The 23,869-nt window shown below is 45.3% G+C and overlaps 1 protein-coding gene across 1 annotated transcript in view; it reads right to left on the bottom strand.

The window, feature by feature from the left end:
• AMMECR1 (AMMECR nuclear protein 1) overlaps window positions 1-23,869 on the bottom strand; it is a 275,716-nt gene that overhangs the window by 105,853 nt on the left and 145,994 nt on the right. The window contains exon 3 of the mRNA XM_073599365.1: window positions 6,484-6,594. Coding sequence (XP_073455466.1) covers window positions 6,484-6,594 — 111 coding nt within the window. The remainder of the gene's footprint in view (window positions 1-6,483; window positions 6,595-23,869) is intronic.

Genomic DNA, 23,869 nt, shown 5'->3' with positions numbered 1-23,869 from the left:
TTATAACAGTAAGTACAGATTTTAATGTATTGCATTGCGGCATTATATCGGACAGTGACCGTGTCCCACTCATCATATATACGGGTTAACATCATAGGTTCACTCACACATGTATAAGCATTGTTTAACCATTTATTCCATATTTTATGGTACTTGTTTGGGCATCCCCTGTGTTTGTACATAATCTTTTTATATGGTAATGACGCAGTCACTTCTCTAATCCAGGCCTGTATGGTGGGAGGGCCTGTACTCATCCAGTGTTTAGCGACTAATTTTCTGGCACAAAATAATGATTCACTGAGAAATGTAACTAGGGATCTATCTGTGGTGGCATCTGGAAGTAGCCCGAGGAGACATAATTTGGGGTCAAGTTGGACCGGTGATCCCATGTGATCGTGCAGGAATTTTATAATCTGTGTCCAGTAGCTTTGTATCACCGGGCACAACCATAATAGATGGAAGAATGAGCACGGGTTACTAAAGCATCTTGGGCAATTCGGGTTTTGGCAATTCTAGAAGGCGTGAGATAGGATTTATGTATTATATACAGCTGAGTCAGGCGTTCTGAAATTTTAGGTGACTTTCTTTAACATTCTCCAGTATATCTTCCCAATCATAGTCGTCTATTGCCCCTACATCTTCTTCCCATCTAATCCTTGCTTTGTCAATAATCCTTGCTACCGACTTATTTCGCAGCGCAGTGTATAGAGTGGAAATAAGTTTGTCTGGGTTTGTTCCTGTAATCACATCTACCAATGATAGTGTTTGTGGGTTGGGGAGGCCATTCGCAAATTGAGTTTGGAGCACGTGTTTTAATTGCATGGGGGGGGTCATATTCCTCACATAATGTTTGGAAGTGTCTTACACCAAATATAGTAATGACCTGGAATAAGAATACTGTCCCTTTAGCGGCCCAACTGGTAGCCCCAGGTAGGGATACCAGCTCATTCAATTGAGGATTGTGCCACAGAGGTGTGTGCGAGTGAAAGAAGTCGGCTCCAGTAAGTTTGGTCGCCCTCTCCCACACGCATCTATGTTGGGACAGCAGCAAAATTCGATCTTCTCTCTTATGCCTCCTGTTCCCACCTCTAAATAACACTTGTAATGGGGAATATAAGTTACTATTAGTTTTCTTACATACTAAGAATTGGTACCTTTCTTCATCTGTCTTGTGGATATAATAAAAGTGCGAGAGCTGAGCTGCTATGCAGTATGTATACAAATCCGGTAGGGCTGCCCCTGCTGAGGAGGTCGGGTTCTTGAGCGTATTCCAGGCCAATCTCTGTCTATGAGAGCCCCAGACAAAAAAGAGTTAATAATTTTATCAATTGTTTTAAAGATTTTAAGGGGAATGAGTATTGGGGAGTTCCAGAGCACATAAAGGAACTTCGGCAATAGTATCATCTTAAACAAGTTGATACTGCCCATTATTCCCAGTGGGAGTCTTGCCCAGGTTTGTGTACGGGATTTTAAGTATGAGAATAACGGTTCTATATTGTTAGTGATAAATTCCAGTGGGTGCCTAGTAATCTCTATGCCTAAATATTTGATGGAGGCAACTCTTTGCAAGGGAAGAGAAGCCACGCTGTGCGTTGGAGATGTCATGTCTAGGGGGAGGATCTGAGACTTGGACCAGTTCATACTGAGACCTGAGTGTTTACCAAATTCCTCGATGGTCGATAGGACTGCTTGCAGAGATGGGCCAGTGTCCTCTAGGTAGAGAAGCATGTCATCTGCGTACAAGCTTAACGTCTCTGTCAAAGGTCCCATACGCAACCCACGAATATGTGGGTTCTGCCTAAGGGAAATAGCAAGGGGTTCCACTGCTAGGGCATACAATAAAGGGGACAGCGGGCATCCCCGACGAGTTCCCCTTCCCAATGGAAAGGGATTGGATGTCCATCCATTCACCACCACACTAGCCACTGGGGAGTAATATAGTAATTGTACCCATTTTATAAAGTTAGGGCCGAATCCATAGCCCCTGAGACATTCCCACAGGTATCCCTATTCCACCGAATCGAACGCCTTTGCGGCGTCAAGTGCCACTACATCTCCCGTATTCTCGTGGTCTGCTTGGATATTCATGTGCAGGCGTCTGAGATTCATTGCTGTGTTTTTCCCAGGCATGAATCCCGTCTGATCGGGATGAATGAGGGAAAGAATACTATTATTGAGGTGCATAGCTAGTATTTTGGCTAGTATTTTTATGTCAGCTTGAAGGAGCGAGATTGGGCGGTCTGATTCTGGTAGTTAGGGATTTTTACCTGGTTTAGGGATTACTATAATTACTGCCTGGCGGAGAGTTTTAGGGAGGGATTCCGTTTCAAATATGTGATTATATAATTTCAAAAGTTCAGGGGCTAGTATCTCCGAATATGCTGCATAAAAGTCTAACGGTATGCCGTCCCCACCCGGTGCCTTAGCTGGTGCTAACGATGCTATGGCCAAAGCAACCTCATCCACTGTGAGAGGAGCCTCTAGGTCTTGCAGTTGGATCTCAGATAGTTGTGGAAAGGGGACATCCCGGAGAAACGTACTAGTTTCCTGTGCAGTGGCTCTTACCTTAGAGGAATATAAATCTAAATAATATTTCCGAAATGCTTCTGCAACTGCAGGGGGGTCTGAGAGTATGTCATTATGGGGACCTATCAGGGTTACTACCACTGGGGGGCTAGTGTCTGGTGGGCCAGGTATGCTAATAATTTACCGGTACGCTCCCCTTGTTCGAATATGCGTTGTTTTAGAAAGAAGAGTTTCTTTTTAGCATTTTCATATTGTAAGTGGTCTAAGACGGGTGTGTAGTCTAATTGCCGCTGCTCTGTCCTGAGTGGGGTCTTTATGAAATTCCCGTGCTAGTAGGTCTACTTTGTCTAAGGCTTGATTAATAACTAGGGCGGAGGAGGCTTTTATTCTGTTTATGCGCGAGGAGAGGACAGTGCGAACGTGTAATTTGTAGGCTTCCCAAACATGTCCCACTGGGGCAGTGTCCTTGTTAACATTAAAGTAAAATTGCCATTCTTTGTGTATGTCTTCTTGATCTTTCAACATTGAGAGCCAGAAGGGGTGTAGACGCCAGGTATGAGGTCCTGTGTTCTGGGCTAATTGGAGAGTTGCCCAACAGGGGGCATGGTCAGAGAGGGATCTAGTGTGATATCCTGAGCCTGATAGTCGGGGAAGTAGTGTGTCAGAAATTAGAATGAGGTCAATCCGGGACATGGTGGAGTGGGTTGCCGAGAAGCATGAGTATGTCTGGTCATGGGGGTGATTGTATCTCCATGCGTCAGTGAGAATTCCTTTAGCGTGCATCCTAGTCTAGTGATGTCAGGGGGGTGGGCACTCTGGCTCGACTGTATTCTATCCATCTGGGGGTTTAAAATCATATTGAAGTCCCCCAACCAAATTGCTGGTATATTGGGGTGTTGAGTCATATAAAGCAAGCCTTCTGTGATTAGATTGGATTTATATGGCGGGGGTATGTAGAATGCCATGATCAAATATTGCGAGCCGTATAGTGTACAGTGTAGGAAGATAAAGCTACCTTGGGGGTCTGTGCGCACCGAGATAATTGTGAAGGGAGTAGTTTTAGCTATAAGAACTGAGACCCCCCGAGAGTATGGAGAGTGGGTGGCATGGGATGCCCATCCTATCCAGGGCCGCTTCAGCGCAAGCTGAAGTTGTCCTGTAACATGTGTCTCGAGTAATACAGTTATATCTGCTCGGTATGTTTTAAGGCAAGTAAAAATTGCCGTGCGTTTTAGTTTGTCTCGGATCCCATGGATATTCCAAGTGAGAAATTTCAAGTTAGCCATGTTAGTGGCGTAGCAAATTTTTTAAAGATATGAAGAAGGTGTTTTCCTGGGACACATGCCAACCCTCTCCACTCCAAGGCAAATGTACCTCCGCCTCTCCCTCTCTTAAAATAACGTGTACATACGTTCATTTCATTGCAGACTATTATTCATGTTCTTTACCTTAACCTTAACATTTTCCCTTCCTGCCCTCCGCCTCCCAAACTTGACTGGGGCTTGCATCCCAAAACTTGTGCTGCTGCAACAGATTGGTATTACTTGCAAGACATTTAGAAAAAAAAAAAAAAAAAAAAAAAAAAAAGCAAATGCACATTGAACATATCGACAACGGCGGTAGCTTATTGGGCAGCGCCAGTGTCAAAACAACAATCTCCCAGTGGGGGCGAACAAGTACAGCGGGTCCCCGGGTTACAAACAAGTTAGGGACTGTAGGTTTGTTCTTAAGGTGAATCTGTTTGTAAGTCAGAACTGGTACATTTTTTAAGTGTAGCTCCAGCCTAAAATTATTTTTAAGCTTTTTGGATAGCATAGGGAAGAGTTATCACCCCTGTAACATTTGTTTTGCTGTCTGTGCACCTCTTCAGAAGATTTCATCTCACTTTCTGTCCCAATGACAATTGGATTTTGAAAATTTTGGATTGTTGTGGATACAAGGATTGGTGATAAAGCATCAGTGGAGGCACCTTTTCCCCATAATAGCTCTTACAGGAGTGAATTTCCCTTCCTAGGGGTAGATTTCCTCTCACTTCCTGTTGTCTCCCTCAGTTTGTAAGTAGGAGTTGTTTGTAAGTAGGGTGTTTGTAACTAGGGGACCCCCTGTACTGGGTAACAGTCCAGCGATGGAGCAACCGCAGTGAGGGTTATCAATCAGAACAAGAAAACCTCTTAAATCTGAATTCGTACTCCGCTGCGGCTTCTAGCAGATAGGGATGTGCAAAGTCCATGACAGATATCGTATACATATTGTGGTTATAAGCCGATGACTTTTCCCTGTATTCCATTCTGAAGCAGTTAGTGACATGGTAAGGGTTAAGGAAAATAAAAAAAGAAAAGGGGAAGACTGGCCAGTTGACCCAGGAAGTGTGCCTGCTCAGAATAGAAATGTCCGCCATGAGGGCAGTTTTAGGAAAATTTATGGGCTTTGTGGTATGGGTCGTATATCATTCAAGCAGTATTAAAGGCACCTTGTTATCTTCAAGAGATTGCCGAGAAAAGGTTGGAATCATTTGTAATCGAGTTCAGAACCATGCCTTGTAGCTATCCTTAACCATCCATTGGCATGTAGATTGAAATCGTTATAAACACATCTATGGATGTATGCTATGGCAGTCATGGAGGGTAGTGTGTACAGGGAATTGTAAAGTGGCACTCACGTAATGTTGCTGACCAAAACATGTTTTAGGCAGGCCGGTTCCTCTGTGCGTCTTGTTGATCTAGCCACGTTGAAGCCAGATTTGGATCCTCAAAGAAGTGTACCCGATCTTCACCGACTATACGAAGGCGGGCCGGGAACAACATTGCATACTTGATATGATGTGTTCTCAGGTGGCGTTTGACTTCAGAAAATCGTGCTCTTTGTCGCTGGACCTCCGACGAGAAGTCTGTAAACGCTGAGATGAATCCGGATTGAAACAGAATGTTTCCTTTTAGTCTGGCGAGGTGCAGGACCGCGTCACGGTCCCTGAAGTTTAACAATTTTGCGATGAAAGTACGTGGGGGCGCCCCCTCAGGCGGGCGGCGGGCTGGCATACGGTGAGCACGCTCCACCACGAATGTTGCCGAGAAGGCCTCTCTGCCATATGTAGCAATCAAAAGTTGCTCAAGAAAGGTGGCTGGATCTGTGCCCTCAGAGCCCTCCGGTAGACCTTTGAGGGCACTTTTAAATGTTACTGTAATCTCTGTATTATAACAGTTATCTGTGATATCTATATTGTGTCTATATAGATGTTTTAAATTGATGTTTTTTGAATAAATTTAAACTTTTACCTATAATTGTATGCGGTACCGGAATAGTCCAAATAGCTTTGGGTGGTGAGGTGGGACTTGATTGGAGTAGTTCTTATGAGAAAAAAAATTTTTTTTCTCCTCCCCTCCCATTCTCCTCTATTTAAACACTACTTACATTGGCGAGAACTAGGAGCGCACAGTGTCAGGCTAGCATTGAGACCAACCAGGCCAGAAACCAGTCCAGTGGATCTTTGATGTTGTCCAGGTAGATCTCCACTACTGAAAGGTTGTCTACCCCTGGTCTAAGCTATTTATAGGATTTAATTTATACAAGTAATATCTATAAAAGATGCCAATCATATGTACCCTGCAGTTTTTAGCAGTTTTGTTTCTATTGCAGAAAACAAACACACATTTCAGTGTGGTAAATGAGTGCATGAGGGCTGCATAGGAGCTGCATAAATAACTAGGATTACAAAATTGCTGTACAAATCAGCTACTTAAAAAAAAAAAAAAATTATATAATATGTTCTGGGTCTCCAAAGAAAGTTTTCTGCACTTAGTAAAGGGTTCCTGGTTCAGGCATGCTAGTTATACCTGGCAAGGTCAAATGCAAACACTGGAAAAAAAATATATCACACAACTATATTGCAACAAAGTTTACAAAAATCGTAACCTTAAAAAAAAAAAAAAAATGTACCGGTGAAACAAATGTTGCAAATACCTGGTAAGTGTGTACTCCCTGAGACCAGAATGCAGGTTCATGGCAGAAAAGGTTCCTATGCATCCACGCAATCTTTTGTCCCGTCCTATCTTCCATGTCACAAACAGGGGGCTTGCAAAGAAAAGCAAACATATATAAGAACATACACAACCATTAGACCATATAAACAATGCAATTTACTTGAAAGTTATTAATGTTTGGTACATAATGCCTGACCTCAATGATTTTAACCCACATTAAAACAGCTCTCGCAGCATATAAATAAATATATATATATATATATATATATATATATATATATATATATTCCTTAGCATTAATAATGGGCCTCCCTCCACACCAAAGAAGCTCATGTATCAAAATTGTCACTGAGCCATGCGCATTTGGCTTTTTACTTTTTGGACGCAATTTTCATGCATTCTGTCACACAACCGGGGGGGTAAATTGCACTGCGTTTGGGGTGCCATTAATAGGTTTTAAATATAGGATATTTTTACCTAAAACAAATAATGGGACAAAATCAGACTGCAATTACATGCTCATGCTGCAGAGCAATTTATGGCAGCTGGCTGCAGCAACAATAAAGTCAGCGTAAAGACAACCAGTTTGCTTAAAGGGGTTGTAAAGGTAAAAGTTTTTTCACCTTAATGCATTCTATGCATTAAGGTGAAAAAACTTCTGACAGAACCGCCGCCCCCAGGCCCCCCGTTTTACTTACCTGACGCCTCGAAAGTCAGCTTCGCGTTCCCGACATCTGTTCCTCCGCTCACCCTGGCCGCTGATTGGCTGCAGTGGATGGATTGAAAGCAGCGCAGCCATTGGCTCGCGCTGCTGTCAATCACATCCGATGACGCGGCGCGCCGGGGGGCGGGGCCGAGTGATACAGCGAGCGGCTATAGCCGCCGGCTGTATCACGGGAGCGCGCCCGCAAGCACTCACCACCGTGCGAGAGAGCTCGCATGAAGGTGGTAAATGCTTGCGGGGAGGAGCTGAGACAGCCGCCGAGGGACCCCAGAAGACCAGGTTCGGGGCCACTCTGTGCAGAACGAGCTGCACAGTGAAGGTAAGTATGACATGTTTGTTATTTTTAAAAAAAAAAAAAAACACCTTTACAACCCCTTTAAAGTTGAAGTTTATTGTGCTCATATACCTTTCTTTGCCACTCCCCTTCCTGACAGTTAAAGATATTAAAAACAAATCTTTTAGTTTGCAATATACAGCGAATAACCATAACTTTATGACCACCCACCTAGTATTTTGTAGGTCCCCCTTTCGCCATCAAACAACCCTGACTCATCGAGGCATGGATGCCACTAGACCTCTGAAGGTTTGCTTCTGGCACCAAGCCGTCAGTAGCAGATCCTTAAGGCCCCTTTCACACAATCGGACCGTTCAGGTCCGCCTGTCAGTTTTGACAGCGGACCTGAACGGGCGCTCCATGTTAGTCTATGGAGCGTCGGATGTCAGAGGAGACATGTCCGCTGACATCCGACCCCGTCCGATCCGCTAAAAGCAGACGGATGGTGCTACGTCCAGGTCCGTCGCTGGCGGATGAGATCGGATGAAAACGGACATGCTGTCCGTTTTCATCCAATCCCGCCATAGGCGGCAGCGGCGCCCGACAAGCCCCTCCCCGCTCAGTGAGCAGAGAGGGACCGGTCATCCGCCGGCTCAGCGGAGATCAACGGACTGAAACGAAGTCCGCCTCGTGTGAAAGGGGCCTTAAATTCTGTAAGCTGCAAGGTGGAGTCTCCATGGATTGGACTTGTTTTTCCAGTACATTTCACAGATGCTCGAATTGACTGAGATCTGGACAATTTGGAGGCCAAGTCACAACAACTCAAACTCATTGCTGTTTTCCTCAAACCACTCGAACTATTTTGCAGTATTGCAGGTTGCATTATCCTGCTGATAGAGGCCACTGCAATCAGGAAATACTGTTTCTATGAAGGGGTGTACTTGGTCAGTAACTATGTTTAGGTAGGTGATATATGTCAAAGCAACATCCACATGGATGGCAGGGCCAAGGTTTCTCAACAGAACATTGCCCAAAGCATTGCATTGTCTCGTACGGCTTGCCTTCTTCCCATACTGCATCCTGGTGCCATTTCTTCTCCAGGTAAGCAACACACTAGACAATCCACATGATGTAAAAGAAAACGGGATTCATCCAACCAGGCCACCATCTTCCTTCAGTTCTGATGCACGCATGCTTATAAGTAGGCCCTTTTGGCTGTGCACAAGGGTCAGCATGGGGACCCGGGCTGGTCTGCAGCTCCAAAGCCCCATGCACAACAAACTGCAATGCCCATTTTTCTGCTTTCAACACATTTTCACAGACATGTTTACTTGCTGCCTAATAACTCCTACCAACTTTCAGATGCCATTTAACAAGATTAACCAGTGCCGACCAGCCGTCGCAAAACTGTGGCAAGTTGGCTCGGCTGCACAAATTGACATACTGGTACGTCGGTTCGTGCACTGGCTTTTGCGGGCAAGGGGACTTCCATGTCCGACAGCCACCCGCAATTGCGGGAAAGAGCAAAACAGGGGATCTGTCAATGTAAACAAATTGATCCCTGTTCTGACAGGGGAGGAGAGAGATCAGCTGTTCCTAGTGATCAGGAACAGCATCTCTCTTCTCCCAGGCAACCCATCCCCCACACAGTAAGAAACACCTTCCAGGGAACACAGTTAACCCCTTAATCACCCCCTAATGTTAACCCCTTTCCTGCCAGTGTCATTTATAAAGTGCATTTTTATAGCACCGATCACTGTATTGGTGTCACTGGTCCTCAAAAAATGTCACTTCGGGTCAGATCTGTCCGCCGCAATGATGCAGTCCCGCAAAAAAAAAAAAAAAAAAATTTTTCGCAGACCACCATTATCAGTAAAAACAGCAACAAAAAAAGTCCCTAAATCTTTCCCCCATTTTGTAGACGCTATAACTTTTGCGCAAACCAATCAATATACGCTTATTGCAATTTTTTTAACCAAAAATATGTATTATACATACTGGCCTAAACTGATGAGTTTGTTTTTTTATATATTTTTTTGGATATGTATTATAGCAGAAAGTAAACAGTTTTTTGGGGGTTTTTTTCAAAATTGTCACTCTGTTTATAGCGCAAAAAATAAAAACCGCAGAGGTGATCAAATACCACCAAAAGAAAGCTATTTTTGTGGGGGGGGAAAAAAAAGGACATCTATTTTGTTTGGGTGCAACGTCGCACGACCACACAATTGTCAGTGAAAGGGACGCAATGCCGTATCGCAAAAATGGCCTGGTCAGGAAGGGGGTAAATCCTTCCGGGGCTGAAGTGGCTAAGGTTATCCCCTGATCTGTATATACTCTGTCGCGTACACACAAGCGGACTTTTCGACTGGACTGGTCCGACGGTCTACTTTCGCCGGACTTCCAACAGACTTTCCTAATGAACGGACTTGCCTACACACAATCACACCAAAGTCCGACGGATTCGTACGTGATGACGTACAACCGGACTAAAATAAGGAAGTTGATAGCCAGTAGCTGCCCTAGCGTTGGTTTTAGTCCATCGGGCTAGCATACAGACGAGCAGATTTTTCGACCGGACTCGAGACCGTCGGAAAGCTTTGAAACATGTTTTATTTCTAGGTCCGTCGGACTTTTGGGGAAAAAAAAAGTCCGCTGGAGCCCACACACGATTGAATTGTCCGACGGAGTCCGGTCCGCCGGACCAAGTCTGCCAGAAAGTCCGCTCGTTATCTGTGTGCTGTTCTTTGCTGTGCCGTAAGATCATGGCTGGTCAGAGGGGACTGCAGGGTATGATAGTATCTTCCTGTAAACACAGCACTCTACCTTCTTTCTAGAGTCCTCTCAAGCAGTGGGCTGGCTCTTGGAAGGTTTTATGAAAACAGCAAATGGGTGTGCTTGTTGGTGGCTATAAAGGCTCAAGGAATGGGTGTTCCGAGCAGTGATAATTTAATCAATGAAAATGTTTGTCATAATTTTCATCAGGGGCTTTTTTACAGTGACGAAAACAAAACTAAAAGTACAGCACATTTTCGTCAACTGACAAAATAGAATCAGCTTTCGTTAACAAAAACGGACGTTAATCCTCATGAATTTACTGTATTTATCGGCGTATATTTGTTTATTACCAATAGGGGGCGGGGATCGGGCGGTTCGCCCCCAGGTGCCACACATTGGGGGGTGGTCAAGCCAGCTGTTCCGCCTCTCCTGGCCCTTGGACAGCACTGCCAGCAAAGTCTATCATTAGGAAAAAATCGCCAGCCCCTTCTTCTATACTGCTCCTCCTCCTGTGTCACTCATTGTAAGCTTAAGCTTCTAACCTTAATAGATTTGTTCTTGTTGGCCGCTCTCCTCCTCCGAGTGTTGCTTTAGATTGGAGAAGAGCGGTCACATGACCATCCATGAATCTTCAGAGGAGAGCAGTCATGTGACCGGGTCCATGCAAGAACGAAGCTATGAGGTAAATTTAGAGACTTTGATTTACAATGAGAGTGACACAGGAGGAGCTGTGTATGAGAAAGGGCTGGCAGTAATTTATTCTCAACTTTAGAGTACTCTGGCAGTGCTGTCCCAGGTGACTGAGGGTCTCCTGGGAATGCAGGGGGGGCTGTGTATTGTGCAGAGGGTGGGGGGCTGTGCTGTGTACTGTGGGGGGCTTTGTATTGTGCAGAGGGCTGTGCTGTGTACTGTGGGGGGCTTTGTATTGTGCAAAGGGTGGGGGCTGTACTGTGGGGGGCTTTGTATTGTGCAGAGGGTGGGGGGGCTGTACTGTGGGGGGCTTTGTATTGTGCAGAGGGTGGGGGGTTTTGTATTGTGCAGAGTGGGGCCTGTGATTTGTGTACTGTGCATAGGATGGGGGGCTGTGTATTGTGCAGATGGTGGGGGGCTTTGTACTGTGCACATTCAATTTTAGTTGACTAAAATGATATTAGACTAAAACGTACTGGAGATCTTAGTTAACTAAAATACGATGACTAAAAAGGGACTAAAACTAAAATGGCATTTTAGTCAAAGACTAAAACTAAAACACTTTCAGAAGACTAAAAAAAGGGACTAAAGCTAAAATGCCATTTCAGTCCTAAGACTAAAACTAAATCAAAATTTGCTGCCAAAATTAACACTGGTTCCTAGTCAGACTGCATTTGTATTCAAATCACGCTATACAGCGCTCGCTCAACATTGAGACTAAGGTTGGCCATACACAGTTCGAATCTTAGCCGGTTCAGCAGGAAGTGGCCGAGATTCTAATTATTAACCTCTTAAGGACCGGGCCTCTTTTTTTAGATGTGTTGTTTACAAGTTAAAAACTTTTTTTTTTTTTTGCTAGAAAGTTACTTAGAACCCCCAAACATAAATTTTTTTTCCTAACACCCTAGATAATAAAATGGCGGTCGCTGCAATACTTTGTCACACCGTATTTGCGCAGCGGTCTTACAAGTGCACCTTTTAAAAAAAAAAAAAAACTTTTTTGAATTAAAAAAAAAAAAAACAGTAAAGTTAGCCCAAGTTTTTAATACTGTGAAATATAATATTACGTCGCGTAAATTGATGCCCAACATGTCACGCTGCCAAATTGCGCCCGCTCGTGGAATGGCGACAAACATTTACCCTTAAAAATCTCCATAGGGGACACCTAAAAAATTCTACAGGTTGCAGGTTTTGTGTTAGAGGAGGTATAGGGCTAGAATTATTGCTCTCGCTCTACCGATCGCGTCGATACCTCACATGTGTGATTTGAAAACAGTTTTCATATGCGAGCGCTACTTGCATATGCGTTCGCTTCTGCACACGAGCTCGGCGGGAGGGGGCGTGTTTAAAAAAAATGTTTTTCTTATTTATTTTATCTTTTATTTTTACACCGTTTAAAAAAAAAAAAAAAAATTAAATTGTGTCACTTTTATTCCTATTACAAGGAATTTAAACATCCCTTGTAATAGAAAAAAAGTATGACAGGACCTCTTAAATATGAGATCTGAGGTCAAAAAGACCTCAGATTTCATATTTACACTAAAATGCAAAAAAAATAAAAAATTTAAGAGCTACGGGTGGAAGTGACATTTTGATGTTGCTTCAGCCCTGCAGAGTCATGGAGACGGGTGGGGGCCATCTTCCCCTCACTCGTCTCCATGCACAGCCACGGGAAGGATCCGACTGCCTCATCATCCGATTACCAGAGCTGTCGGCAGCGGCAGAGGGCACTAGATTGCGGCGGGAGGGGGGGGCCCTCTCCCACCGCCGATAAAAGTGATCTTGCGGCAAATCTGCCGCAGAGACCACTTTTATCTTGTACCGGACCACCGGCCGAACACCGGGATACCGGGGTTATGGCAGCTAGCTTCTGCCTTAACAATATCCGTCCTCAAAGTGAGGAAGTACATCGGCGTGTGGCGGGCCGGAAGTGGTTAATGGGCAGACAGAATGTACCAAGTTGAACAACTTGGGTACAACCAGCCTGCCAGATTCTCTTACGATTATCACTAACAGCTGCTAGCAACAATCACTATCTTTGGAAAATGGCCCGGCAGGAAGGGGTCCCCCTGTCAGCACTGTTTGGGGAAACGTGCGAATCTCTTTCCAGCAACCCATGGTTACAGAAAAGAAATTTGCATTGTGTATGGCCGACCTAAAATGACTCACAGGAGCAGAGAGAAAATAGCTGGAAGGGACGGACAATGAAGATTGGGAGGAGGGAACTAAATGACACTTGATGTAATTCAGCCTAAAAATTAGGATTTAATGCACCTAGCTGCAGCTTCCAATGCGCACTGTATGGAATAGTGTGCAGGGAAATTAGACATCGCTTTCAGCACAGGAGAGGACGCCTGGTCCCAAGCATACAAGAAGGGTTAGCAGAACTTCAAACACATGTATAAAATAACAGCCTTTAGTCCATGAAGTGTTACCAAAACCTTTTTCTTAGGACCCGTCTTAGATATTTTCCTGCTTTTGTAACAATTGTCTTCATTTATACATGGCAGTTCAGAAGCTGTGTCTGTCATGCTTTGTGTTTCTTTGGAAGCAGCATGCCCTACTGAGGGTGCATTTGAACTGCAGGCAAAGCAAAGCTTGTCAAGCAGTGCATTGCCCTTACTGTGTTGGACAGGGTGGCTTATACTGTAAAATTTATGATGTAGAGGCTTCCCCTCCTTTCTGTGCCAGACACAACAGGAAGAGAAGGGGAACCTCTCAATCGAGGCAAAAATCACAGCTTTGACAGCTCTCATTCAACAGGTGTGCCTATTGGGAGATTTTCCCTCATGCACTCTGTTCCAAATGCCAGATTTTGCAATATATATATATATATATATATATATATATATATATATATATATATATATACACATATATATATATATACACACACACACACACACACACACACACACATATATATACACACACACACATATACCTACACACACTTAACATGTAGTTTTACTTAATGTTGAAAACTTTTCATCTTTTAGTTTCCATGGTTATCTGTACATGTCATGAGTAAACCCATTCATAACCTTCCTCCTTTGCAGTGGCTCCATCCACTAGCAGGGTCCCTATGGAGCCACCGTAACACACCCCCCCCCCCCACACACACACACACACGGTCTACAGATTATCATCAAGCCACTCTGCATAGATCGACTCTACTGCAGAAGAGGACTTGTGACCCACAAACATGACTGATTGATGTGAAGACAAAAACGATCTGATTGTAGAACAGGTAGTCCCACGGGTGGCTGTGAACGAAAAACAGCAAGCATACTCGCTGAACAGAAGTTTGGAGAACACTGCACCCAGACTAGTGGTGCTTCTAAAACTATTAGGCTACTTTCACTCTAGGGCGTGAGGGAGGCATCGGTGGTAAAGCTTTACCGTCGTTTTTGCAGCCCTCTTCGGCCGATAGTGGGGTGCTTTTAACCCCCGCTAACGGCCACAAAGGGGTCAAAGGCGGCACTTTGCCGGGGCTGCCCATTGTTTTCAATCCTTTCTCAGCGGGAGAAATGATTTTCCTTGCTAGAAAAGAGACGGGGAACAAAGCCACCAGATCAGGGACCCTTTGGTTCCTTGACTCAGACAAATCTGACTGTTTAGAGAGTCGGAACATTCATCCCATTTTAACATGATCTCCCTTTGCAGGGGTCTCGTATGGAACTGAGCGAACAGGACCACCTCGAACGTAGACACCATCAGGCCCAGTATCCGCATGCAAATCCGCAGGGAGACCCACCTGCTGGACAGCAGCAAGCGGGCCGCCTGTAATTTCTGGAGTTTGTCCTGCGGAAGGACCACTCTGGCCTGAGCGGAATCCAGAGTCAGGCCCAGATAAATCAATTTCCGAACTGGAATCAATGCAGACTTTTGGTAATTTATCAGCCACCCAAATTCTGCCAGAGTCTGAACAGTGATCTCCACGTCACCCCTCAGGGCCGCTGGGGACATTGCTCGCAGCAGGTCGTCCAGGTAGCCCAGAACAGCAAATCCCCGCTGGCGCAGCAGCGCTAGAACCGGGGCCAACACTTTGAAGACCCGAGACCAAAGGATGACTCCGCAAACTGATAATGCTCCTCTCCCACAGTCAAGTGGAGGAACCGCTGGTGCTGTGTACAAATCGGAATGTGCAGGTAGGCATCCTTGATGGTCGATGGAGGCAAGAAAGTACCCCTGATAAAGAGATGTCACCACGGAGCGAATGGGCTCCATTCTGAACTTCAGCACCCGCACATAGCGGTTCAGGGCCTTGAGGCCCAGAATCGGACATACCGTACCCTCTTTTTTGGGGATCGTAAATAGGTTTGAATAAATACCCTGGAAACGTTCCGACACTGGAACCCGGGACAGTCACCCCCTGGAGCAACAGGCCTTGCACTGCTCCCCAGAGGGCTAACAATCGGTCCAGAGACAGATGCAGATTGGACGGAAAAAATCTGCTTGGGGAAAAGTCCTGAACTTGATCTTGTAACCAGACAGAATCACTTCGTGTACCCACTTGTTGTTTATAAGAGAAGTCCACGGACCAGGAAACCAGCGAAGATGTCCCCCCCAACCGGACTGCGGGTGAGGGCGCCTCTTCATGCCAAAGGAACCTTATCTGGGGGTCTGGAGAAGCCCGCTCTTGGTTTGCCTGACCAAGGCTGCTTGGGACCTCCCGAGAGAGGCTTGAAAGACAAGACTTTGTCAGTGGACCCTGAAAGACGAAAAAAACTGTGCCGAGAAGGAAGGCCCAGCTTGCCTCCTTCCCCTTCTTTGAATGTGGAAGAAAAGTACTCACTCCCCAATAGTATGCGATGCATACTAGCACATTAAAATGCCAAGGTCTTACAGTTTTTTTTCTCTATTCTACAGCGGTTTACTACCGCTTTAAAGTGTATTTTTCCCCCAAAAATTGCGTTTGAAAAAAAACAGCTGCACAAATACATAAATGAATCGCAACAATCGCCATTTTGTTCTCTAGGGAACCTGCTAGAAAAAAATGAAAATAAAAAAATAACAATGTTTCGGGGTTCCAAATTTTCTAGCAAAAAAATACTGGGATTTAAACCCAAACAAAAAGTGCAAGAAAAGGCTTGGTTGGCAAGCCACCCATTGGAAGCTGAGAAAAAAAAAAAAAAAAATACCAGGATAATGCCTGTAGCTGCAGGTATAATCCTGGTATTACCCCTTTAACCTGACCACATATGGGTACATCGCACAGGCTGCAGTGGCCAACGTGACCCATTGTTTTATTTGAATAGTAAAAACTAAGGTAAATTGCATAGTGGAGAAAAAAACTAAAATAATGTGGCTACATAAGTGTACACACCTTCTTAGGCCTCATGCACGCTGGATGGTTTTTACAGCTGCTGTTTTTGGCTTCAGAATTTTTTTCTGCAGCCAGTAAACTCCCCAGCATGTTATCCTATGTGTCCATACACACATAGGCTGTTTTTGGTAGGGGTGTTTTGCCTGGAAAAAAAAAAAAAAAAAAACAGAACTTGTGGGTTTTAGCCTAGGTTCACACTGCTGCGGGATTGAAATCATGCAAGTTCAGCTGAACTCACGTGATTTCATACCTGCATGTCAGTACCGACTTCGGGGACAATTTCAGAGACATTTGTGCGGGTTCCTGCACAGATGTCTATTGAAATTGCACCCGAAGTCGCCAAAAGTAGTACAGAAAGTACTTTGAGGAATTGGTGCCATTGCCGGCAATAGCTGCCGATATGGCATGCGATTTGACATGTCAAATCGCTTCAATGTGCACCTAGGCTTAAGAGGAGTTTTTCAGCTGTAAAAACGCTCTAACTCTGATAAAAGCTGAAAAACGCCCCAAAAAAAAAAAAAATGTGGCTATTCGGCATTTATCAGTGTTTTTGAGCCACAAGCTTTTTTGGGAGGATAGTTTAGCTATTATAAAAAAAAAAAATAAAACTCTACAGTCAACACTACTGGCTTTAACGCGTCCAGTGTGCATGAGGCCATATAATTAGGGATGTGGCTGCGTTTATAATTATCCACATTCAAACTTAATTAGTAGTAAGTCCACACCTGCCATTAATGAAAGTGCCCGATTAAGCTCATTAAAAGATCAGCTGTTCTAGAAGGATTTTTCTGACATTTTGCCTAGGTTCACATTGATGCGATTTCACATACTATTGCACCGTCCAAATCGATGTACAGATGTCTATTGAAATCACACCTGAAGTCGACAAAAAGTAGTGCGGGAACTACTTTTGGGAATCGGTGCAGCGCCACAAAGTTGGCATCGCACCGATTCGGACTGTGCTATTGCCGGCAATAGCCGATTTGGCATGCGATTTGACAGGTCAAATCGCATGCCAAATTGTACCAATGTGAACCTAGGCCAAGGCTGGGTTCACACCGGTATGACACGACATTAAATCCAACTTTGCCCTGCGACTTGAAGTCCGACGTTCATCCGACTTCAATGAACGGGATCCAACTTTGATCCCGACAATACCAGGCCCTTTAAATCCGATATGAATTTTTAGGGGAACTCCACTCCAAAATGTAAAAAAAAAAAATTAAAAAAAAAAAAATCCACAGCATAGGGTTCCCCCTCCAAGACCAAGATGTCAACAAATATAAACCTGCCTTCCAAAAATACAAATTCCAGCCTCCACGCAACTTTATCCCGTCCCCGTCTTCTCTACCTTCAACTCTGTACTTTGTCCTCCACCCACCTTCTCACTGCCCAGGAGATTGATACAATTTGCGAGGAGATCTCTGTTCAGATACCCTTTACACTTCCTGACCACAGGTACAAGCATTACTTCCCTCTTTCAGCCCCACCATTATAGACGAGGTTGCTGAACTACTTGCCAACATCTATCTTACCACTTGCCCTGTGGATCCTGTTCCCACACAAATGCTACGTTCACCCTTTAACTCTATTCTAGACTCTCCAACCCACATCTTCAATCTCTTCCTCTCTTCTGGCATCTCCCCCGACTCTCTAAAACATGCACTTGTCAACCCCATACTTAAAAAGCCCTCACTGAACCCATCCAATCCCAACCTACGCCCATCTCCTTGCTCCCCTTTTTATCCAAACTCCTTGAACATCTGGTCTACAACCGACTGAGCGACCACCTTGCTAATAGCCTTCTTGATCCCCTTCAATCTGGATTTCATCCTCAACACCACATAAACTGCTTTCCTAAAACAAACGATCAAAACCAACGGCACTATTGTGTACTCCTACTCCTGGACCTCCCTCCTGCCTTTAATACGGTTGACCACACCCTCTTCAAAAAAACTCCACGCCTTTGGTCTCCGTGACTGTACTCTTGGCTGGTTCTTTTCCTACGTATTCGACCGCACCTTTAGCGTTACTTACAATTCTACTTCCTCTTCTCCCTTTCTTTGTTGGGGTCTCCCAAGGTTCTGTTCTTGGACCTCTCCTTATTTTCAATCTACACCTCCTCCCTGGGTCAACTAATAGCCTCACATGGCTTCCAATACCACCTCTACGCTGACGACACCCAAATAGATTTCTCTTTATTAACAGATATATCAGCCTGGCTGTCACACCACTTCCTCAAACTCAATCTATCCAAAACCGAACTTATAATTTTCCTCCCCCATGTGCCCCTTCCCCTGATCTCTGTCAAAATCGATAGCACAACTATAAGCCCATTCCCGCATGCCAAGGTCCTAGGTGTAGTCCTGGACTCTTAACTCTCCTTTAAGCCCCACGTCCAATCACTGTCCAAATCTTGCCGCCGCAACATCTCCAAAATACACCCCTTTCCAACCAATGATATAACAAAGCTCTTAATTCACTCCCTGGTCATCTCTCACCTCAACTACTGCAGCTCCCTTCTCATTGGCTTACTTATACATAGTCTATCCCCCCTTCAATCCATTATGAATGCTGCTGCCAGACTCATCCACCTTACCAATCGCTCTGTGTCTGCTACTCCTCTCTGTCAATCCCTCCACTGGCTTCCGCTCAACCAACAAATTAAATTCAAAATACTAACTACTTACAAAGCCATCCACAACTTAGCCCCCAGCTACACCACTAGCCTAGTCTCTAAATACCAACTTATTCGTTCTCTTTACTCCTCTCAAGACCTCCTGCTCTCTAGCTCCCTCTTCACTTCCTCGTATGCTAGTCTCCAAGACTTTTCCCAGAGCCTCTCCAATCCTATGGAATGCCTTACCCCAATCTGTCCGCTTATCTCCTACTCTATTAGCTTTTAGACAATCCCTGAAAACCCTCCTCTTCAGAGAAGTCTACCCTACCTACACCTAATAACTGTATTTTCATTTTCTCCATCAGCTCATCCCCCACAGTTATTACTTTTTGTTTCACTTAACCCTCCCTTCTAGATGTAAGCCAACGAGCAGGGCCCGCCGATCCCTCCTGCATTGGTTTGTATTGTAACTGTACTGTCTGCCCCCATGTTGTAAATAATAATAAATATTATTAATACTAGACCGAAAAACGGTGTGGGGTTCCACACCAGACCCTTATCCCAGCATGCAGCCCGGCAGGTCCGGAAAGGGGGTGGGGGACAAGCGAGCGCCCTGCGCCCCTCACCCCAACGCACCTTGTCCCTTATGTTGGGGGGGAGTTAGCAAACTGGGCCCCCCCAGATCCAGGCCCCCCCCACCCCATGTGAATGAGTATGGGGTACATGGTACCCCTGCCCATTCACCAAAAAGTGTCAAAAATAAAAACAGCACACAGGTTGACAAAGTAATTTATGAAAGCAGCTCCTGCGTCTCTTCTCCTTCCGGCGATGTCTTCATCCACCAGTTCTCCTCTCTCTGCAGTCCTCTCTCTGATGTCTTCTCCCGCTGTAATGCTAGGGCCACCATGTGCCATTACTTATATAGCCATGGGGCGTGGCCACCCTGTGACCTCAGCCGAAGGCCCCGCCCCCTTGTGACACCACCCGGGGCATGATTGGGCAGTGACGTTACAAGGGAGCAGGGCCTCCAGGTGACGTCACAGAGTGGCCACGCCCTATGGCTATAGGTAATGGCACACGGTTGCCCTAGCATTACAGCAGGAGAGAACATCGAAGGAAGAACAGAGGGAGAAGACAGTGGAGACAGGCGACCCAACAGAGGGAGAAGACAGCGGAGAAAAGAGAACCGGCAGCAGAAGACAGTGGAGGGAGAATAACCGGAGGATGAAGACAATGCCGGAGGGAGAAGAAATCTGAAGAGAGCCGCTTAGTTTATTTTTGACACTTTTTGGTGAATGGCTCATTCACATGGGGGGGGGGGGATCTGGGGGACCCTCTTGTTAAAGAGGGCTTCCAGATTCCGATAAGCCCCCCGCCTGCAGACCCAGAAAACCACCAGCCAGGGTTGTCGGGAAGAGGCCCTTGTCCCCATCAACATGGCGAAAAGGTACTTGGGGTGGGTGGGCATAGCCTTAGCTGCATGCTTGGATAAGGGTCTGGTATGGATTTTAGGGGGGACCCCATGACTTTTTGGCCTGGGGGTTCCCCTTAAAATCCATACCAGAGCTTGGAGGGGAGACTTGCAAAGAGTTTGCGAAGCATCGAAGGGATCTCCTGGCTGGGAAGCATCAGTCAGAAGAGGGGGGGGGGGGGGTTTCCAAGGCATTAGATATTCCATAAAACACAGTGAAGATGGTCATCAAGAAGTGGAGAACATATGGCACAACAGTGACATCACCAAGAACTGGACGCTCCTTGACAAATTTATTAAAAAATGAAAAAGGGAGCAAAAAACTGGTCCAGAGGGCTGCCAAGGTCTACAACATTATGGCCTCATGCATACTGGACATAAAAAAAATGCAGCCTATACAGGCGTTCAGAGTTTCTTCTTACAGCCTGTAGAAGCAACTCTACGTTACTTGAATGTGCATTGACACAGGCTGTTTTCAGGCATATTTGTAGAAGAACTTTTACAGGCCAAAAAAAAAAAAAAAAAAAAACCCCAACAAGTGCATTTTTGAGAAGAGCTTTCAGGTAGAGAAAATGCTTGACGTGCCTATACGTGGCGATTAGGAGCATCAAGTGTACATTTTTTCTAGTGATTTGGATAAAAAAAAATAAAAAAATAAAAAACAAAAAGCTTCTAGATGTGTACAATATGCTCCATAAAAGTTTATGCTGTTTTTTTTCTGCCAAGCAGTTCAGGCATTTTTTTTCTGCTGCCTAGTGTTCATGGACCCTTAAAGTGTTTGCTACCACCCCCAAAAAAATAAAAATTATATATATTCTTTTAAAGCATTAACAGCACAGTGCTTTACTGTGCAATTTGGCCCCCTGTATCACCTGAAATGCATGGCTGATCCTGCCCTCCCCCTGCAAACTGACCAGTTTATCATGGCTGCTGAGTACTGACACCATGGTCAGTTTATGCGCCTCCGTCATCTGCAGCCCTGCTCTGTCCTCTCCCTGCCCGTCAGGTGGTGTCATGGCCGATCGCTTCCCTCCTGCTGAAGAAATTATTAATTTCTTGAAATAATCCCCTCTGTTCTATTACATTATGTGCCCCCATGCATGTTGCTCATCATCTGCAGCTTCATACCCAATTTCAGAGCGCTGCTCACATGACCACCTGCAGCTCTCCTCCCGGCTGACGTTAGCCGGGTATTCTCAGCTCCTCCCACTGTAGCTGTTGGATCAGGGAAGACAGTGGCGAGTGGTCACAAGTGCCGCTCTGAAATTAGGTAAGAAACAGCATATTTATGATAAACATGGAGGGGGGCACATAATGTAATAGAACAGAAGGGATTGTAAGAAGAAAAAAAAAAGTGGCTTAACAACCACTTTTAAGGAACTGCAAGATGTAATGGTTGTATAATACACATGACAACAATCTCCCATATTCTTCCTATATCTGGGCAGTAGAGTGGGAAGGCAGAAGCCTTTATACTACTAAAACATCCAAGCCCAGCTACATTTTGCAAAAACTTACAAGAGTGCTTTCACACTGGGGCCTCCGCTCGTTTTAGCGGAGCTTTATCGCTGCTTAAGCAGCGCTTTTCGGCAGCTAGCAGGGCACTTTCAACCCCCGCTAGCGGCCGAAGGGGTTAAAAGCTCCTGTGTTGCTGCGCTTCCTAAACGCTTTTTAGGCGCTTTGGAAGCTCTGCCCATTCATTTCAATGGGCAGGGTGTTTTGGAAGCGCTAAACCGCCCCAAAGATGCTGTTTGCAGGACTTTTCCCAACTTCCCACAAATGCGCCGCCCCAGTGTGAAAAGTCACACAAAATGAACGGGAGGCGATTTTCGGGTGCTTTACAGGCGCTATTTCTAGCGCTAAAACGCCTCAGTGTGAAAGGGGTCTGAGTCTGACAAAAGCATATGGGAAAATGTGGAATGGTCTGATGAAACCAAATATACCTTTTTTCGACCAGAATTCTAAAAAAGTAAGTTTGGTACAAAATAAACGCTGCTCATCAACAAAAAATACCAGACCCACAGTGAGGCGTGGTGGCAGCATTATGCTTTGGAGCCTTTTCTCTTCAGCTGGAACTTGGGCTTTAGTCAAGGTGGAGGGACAGTTCCAAATCCCATTCAATTCTGGCAAAAATTTAAATATGAATGATAGCAACACTTTTAACTGTCCGTCCACAATGCTGAATAGGAACAAAAAAGTACTTTTATAAATAAGTGTCAAAGTGATAAAATTTACAAAATTTGCTTTGTGAAATAACCACCACTGTGCCATCACCTCATGGGAAACGCACCAAAAAGGCCTTCCAGATCATAGGAAGGTGAAAATATAAGCATATATTGTATTTTTTATCAAAGACTCCCAACATCATCAAGCTGATCATACATGTTCCCAGTGATGTCTCTTTAAATGTTCCAACAAGTTTAACAGCTCAGCATTTGCTGTGAATAGGGTTGTATATACAATGCTCAAAAAAAATTAACATTTTTTAATCAGAGTATAGCATCAAGTCAAGTAAACTCCTGGGATATTGATCTGGTCAGTTAGACTCGGTTCACACAGGGACGACTTGTCAGGCGACCTAATCGCCTGACAAGTCGCCTCCTGTTCTGTACAATGAAACCGTTCTAATCGGAGCGATGCAAGTCGCTCCGACTTAGAAAAAGGTTCCTGTACGACTTTGGGGGCGACTTGCATAGACTTCTATACAGAAGTCGTTTTGCAAGTCGCCGCGGAAGTCGTTTGCAGGTCCAAGTCGTGCCGCCCGTGTGTGAACCGGGTCTTAAGTAACAGAGGGGGTTGTTAATCAGTTTCAGCTGCTTTGGTGTTCATGAAATTAACAACAGGTGTTTTACTAGAGGGGGACATTTTTTACCTACCCATCTTTTCTGTTTATCACGCTTTTGCATTTGGCTCAGGTCAGTGTCACTACTGGTAGCATGAGGCGATACCTGGACCCTATAGCGGTTGCACATGCATTTCAACTCCTCCAGAATGGCACATCAATACGCCAGAATGTTTGCTACATCTCCCAGCACAGTCTCAGGAGCATAGAGAAGATCCCAAGAGACAGGCAGTTACACTAGGAGAGCTGGGCAGGGCCGTAGAAGGTCCTTAACCACTTGCCGACCGGCTCCTGTACATATACGTCAACAGTTTAAAGATGGATATCTCGGTAACGGCAGCAGCTCCTGCCACAACCGAGGTATCCATCTTTTCGGCCGGTGGTTCTGTTTATGATAATGGTGGTCTCTGCAGCAGATTCGCCGCAAGATCACCGTTATCGGCGGCGGAAGAGGGGCCACCCCCCCTCCCGCCGCTCTCCCGTGCCCTCCACCGCTTACCGGAGCCATCGGCAGCGGCAATCGGGACCTGTCCATGGCTGGGCATGGAGACGAGTGAGCGGAAGATGGCCGCCACCCGTCTCCATACTATAGCAGGGCGGAAGCGACGTCAAAACGCCACTTCCGCCCATACGTCTTAAAG

Source organism: Aquarana catesbeiana, linkage group LG09, assembly GCF_042186555.1.
Source record: "Aquarana catesbeiana isolate 2022-GZ linkage group LG09, ASM4218655v1, whole genome shotgun sequence".
Taxonomy (NCBI): Eukaryota; Metazoa; Chordata; class Amphibia; order Anura; family Ranidae; genus Aquarana; species Aquarana catesbeiana.
Note: the sequence above shows the minus strand (reverse complement) of the source record. Positions and strands in the feature narration are given on the sequence as shown.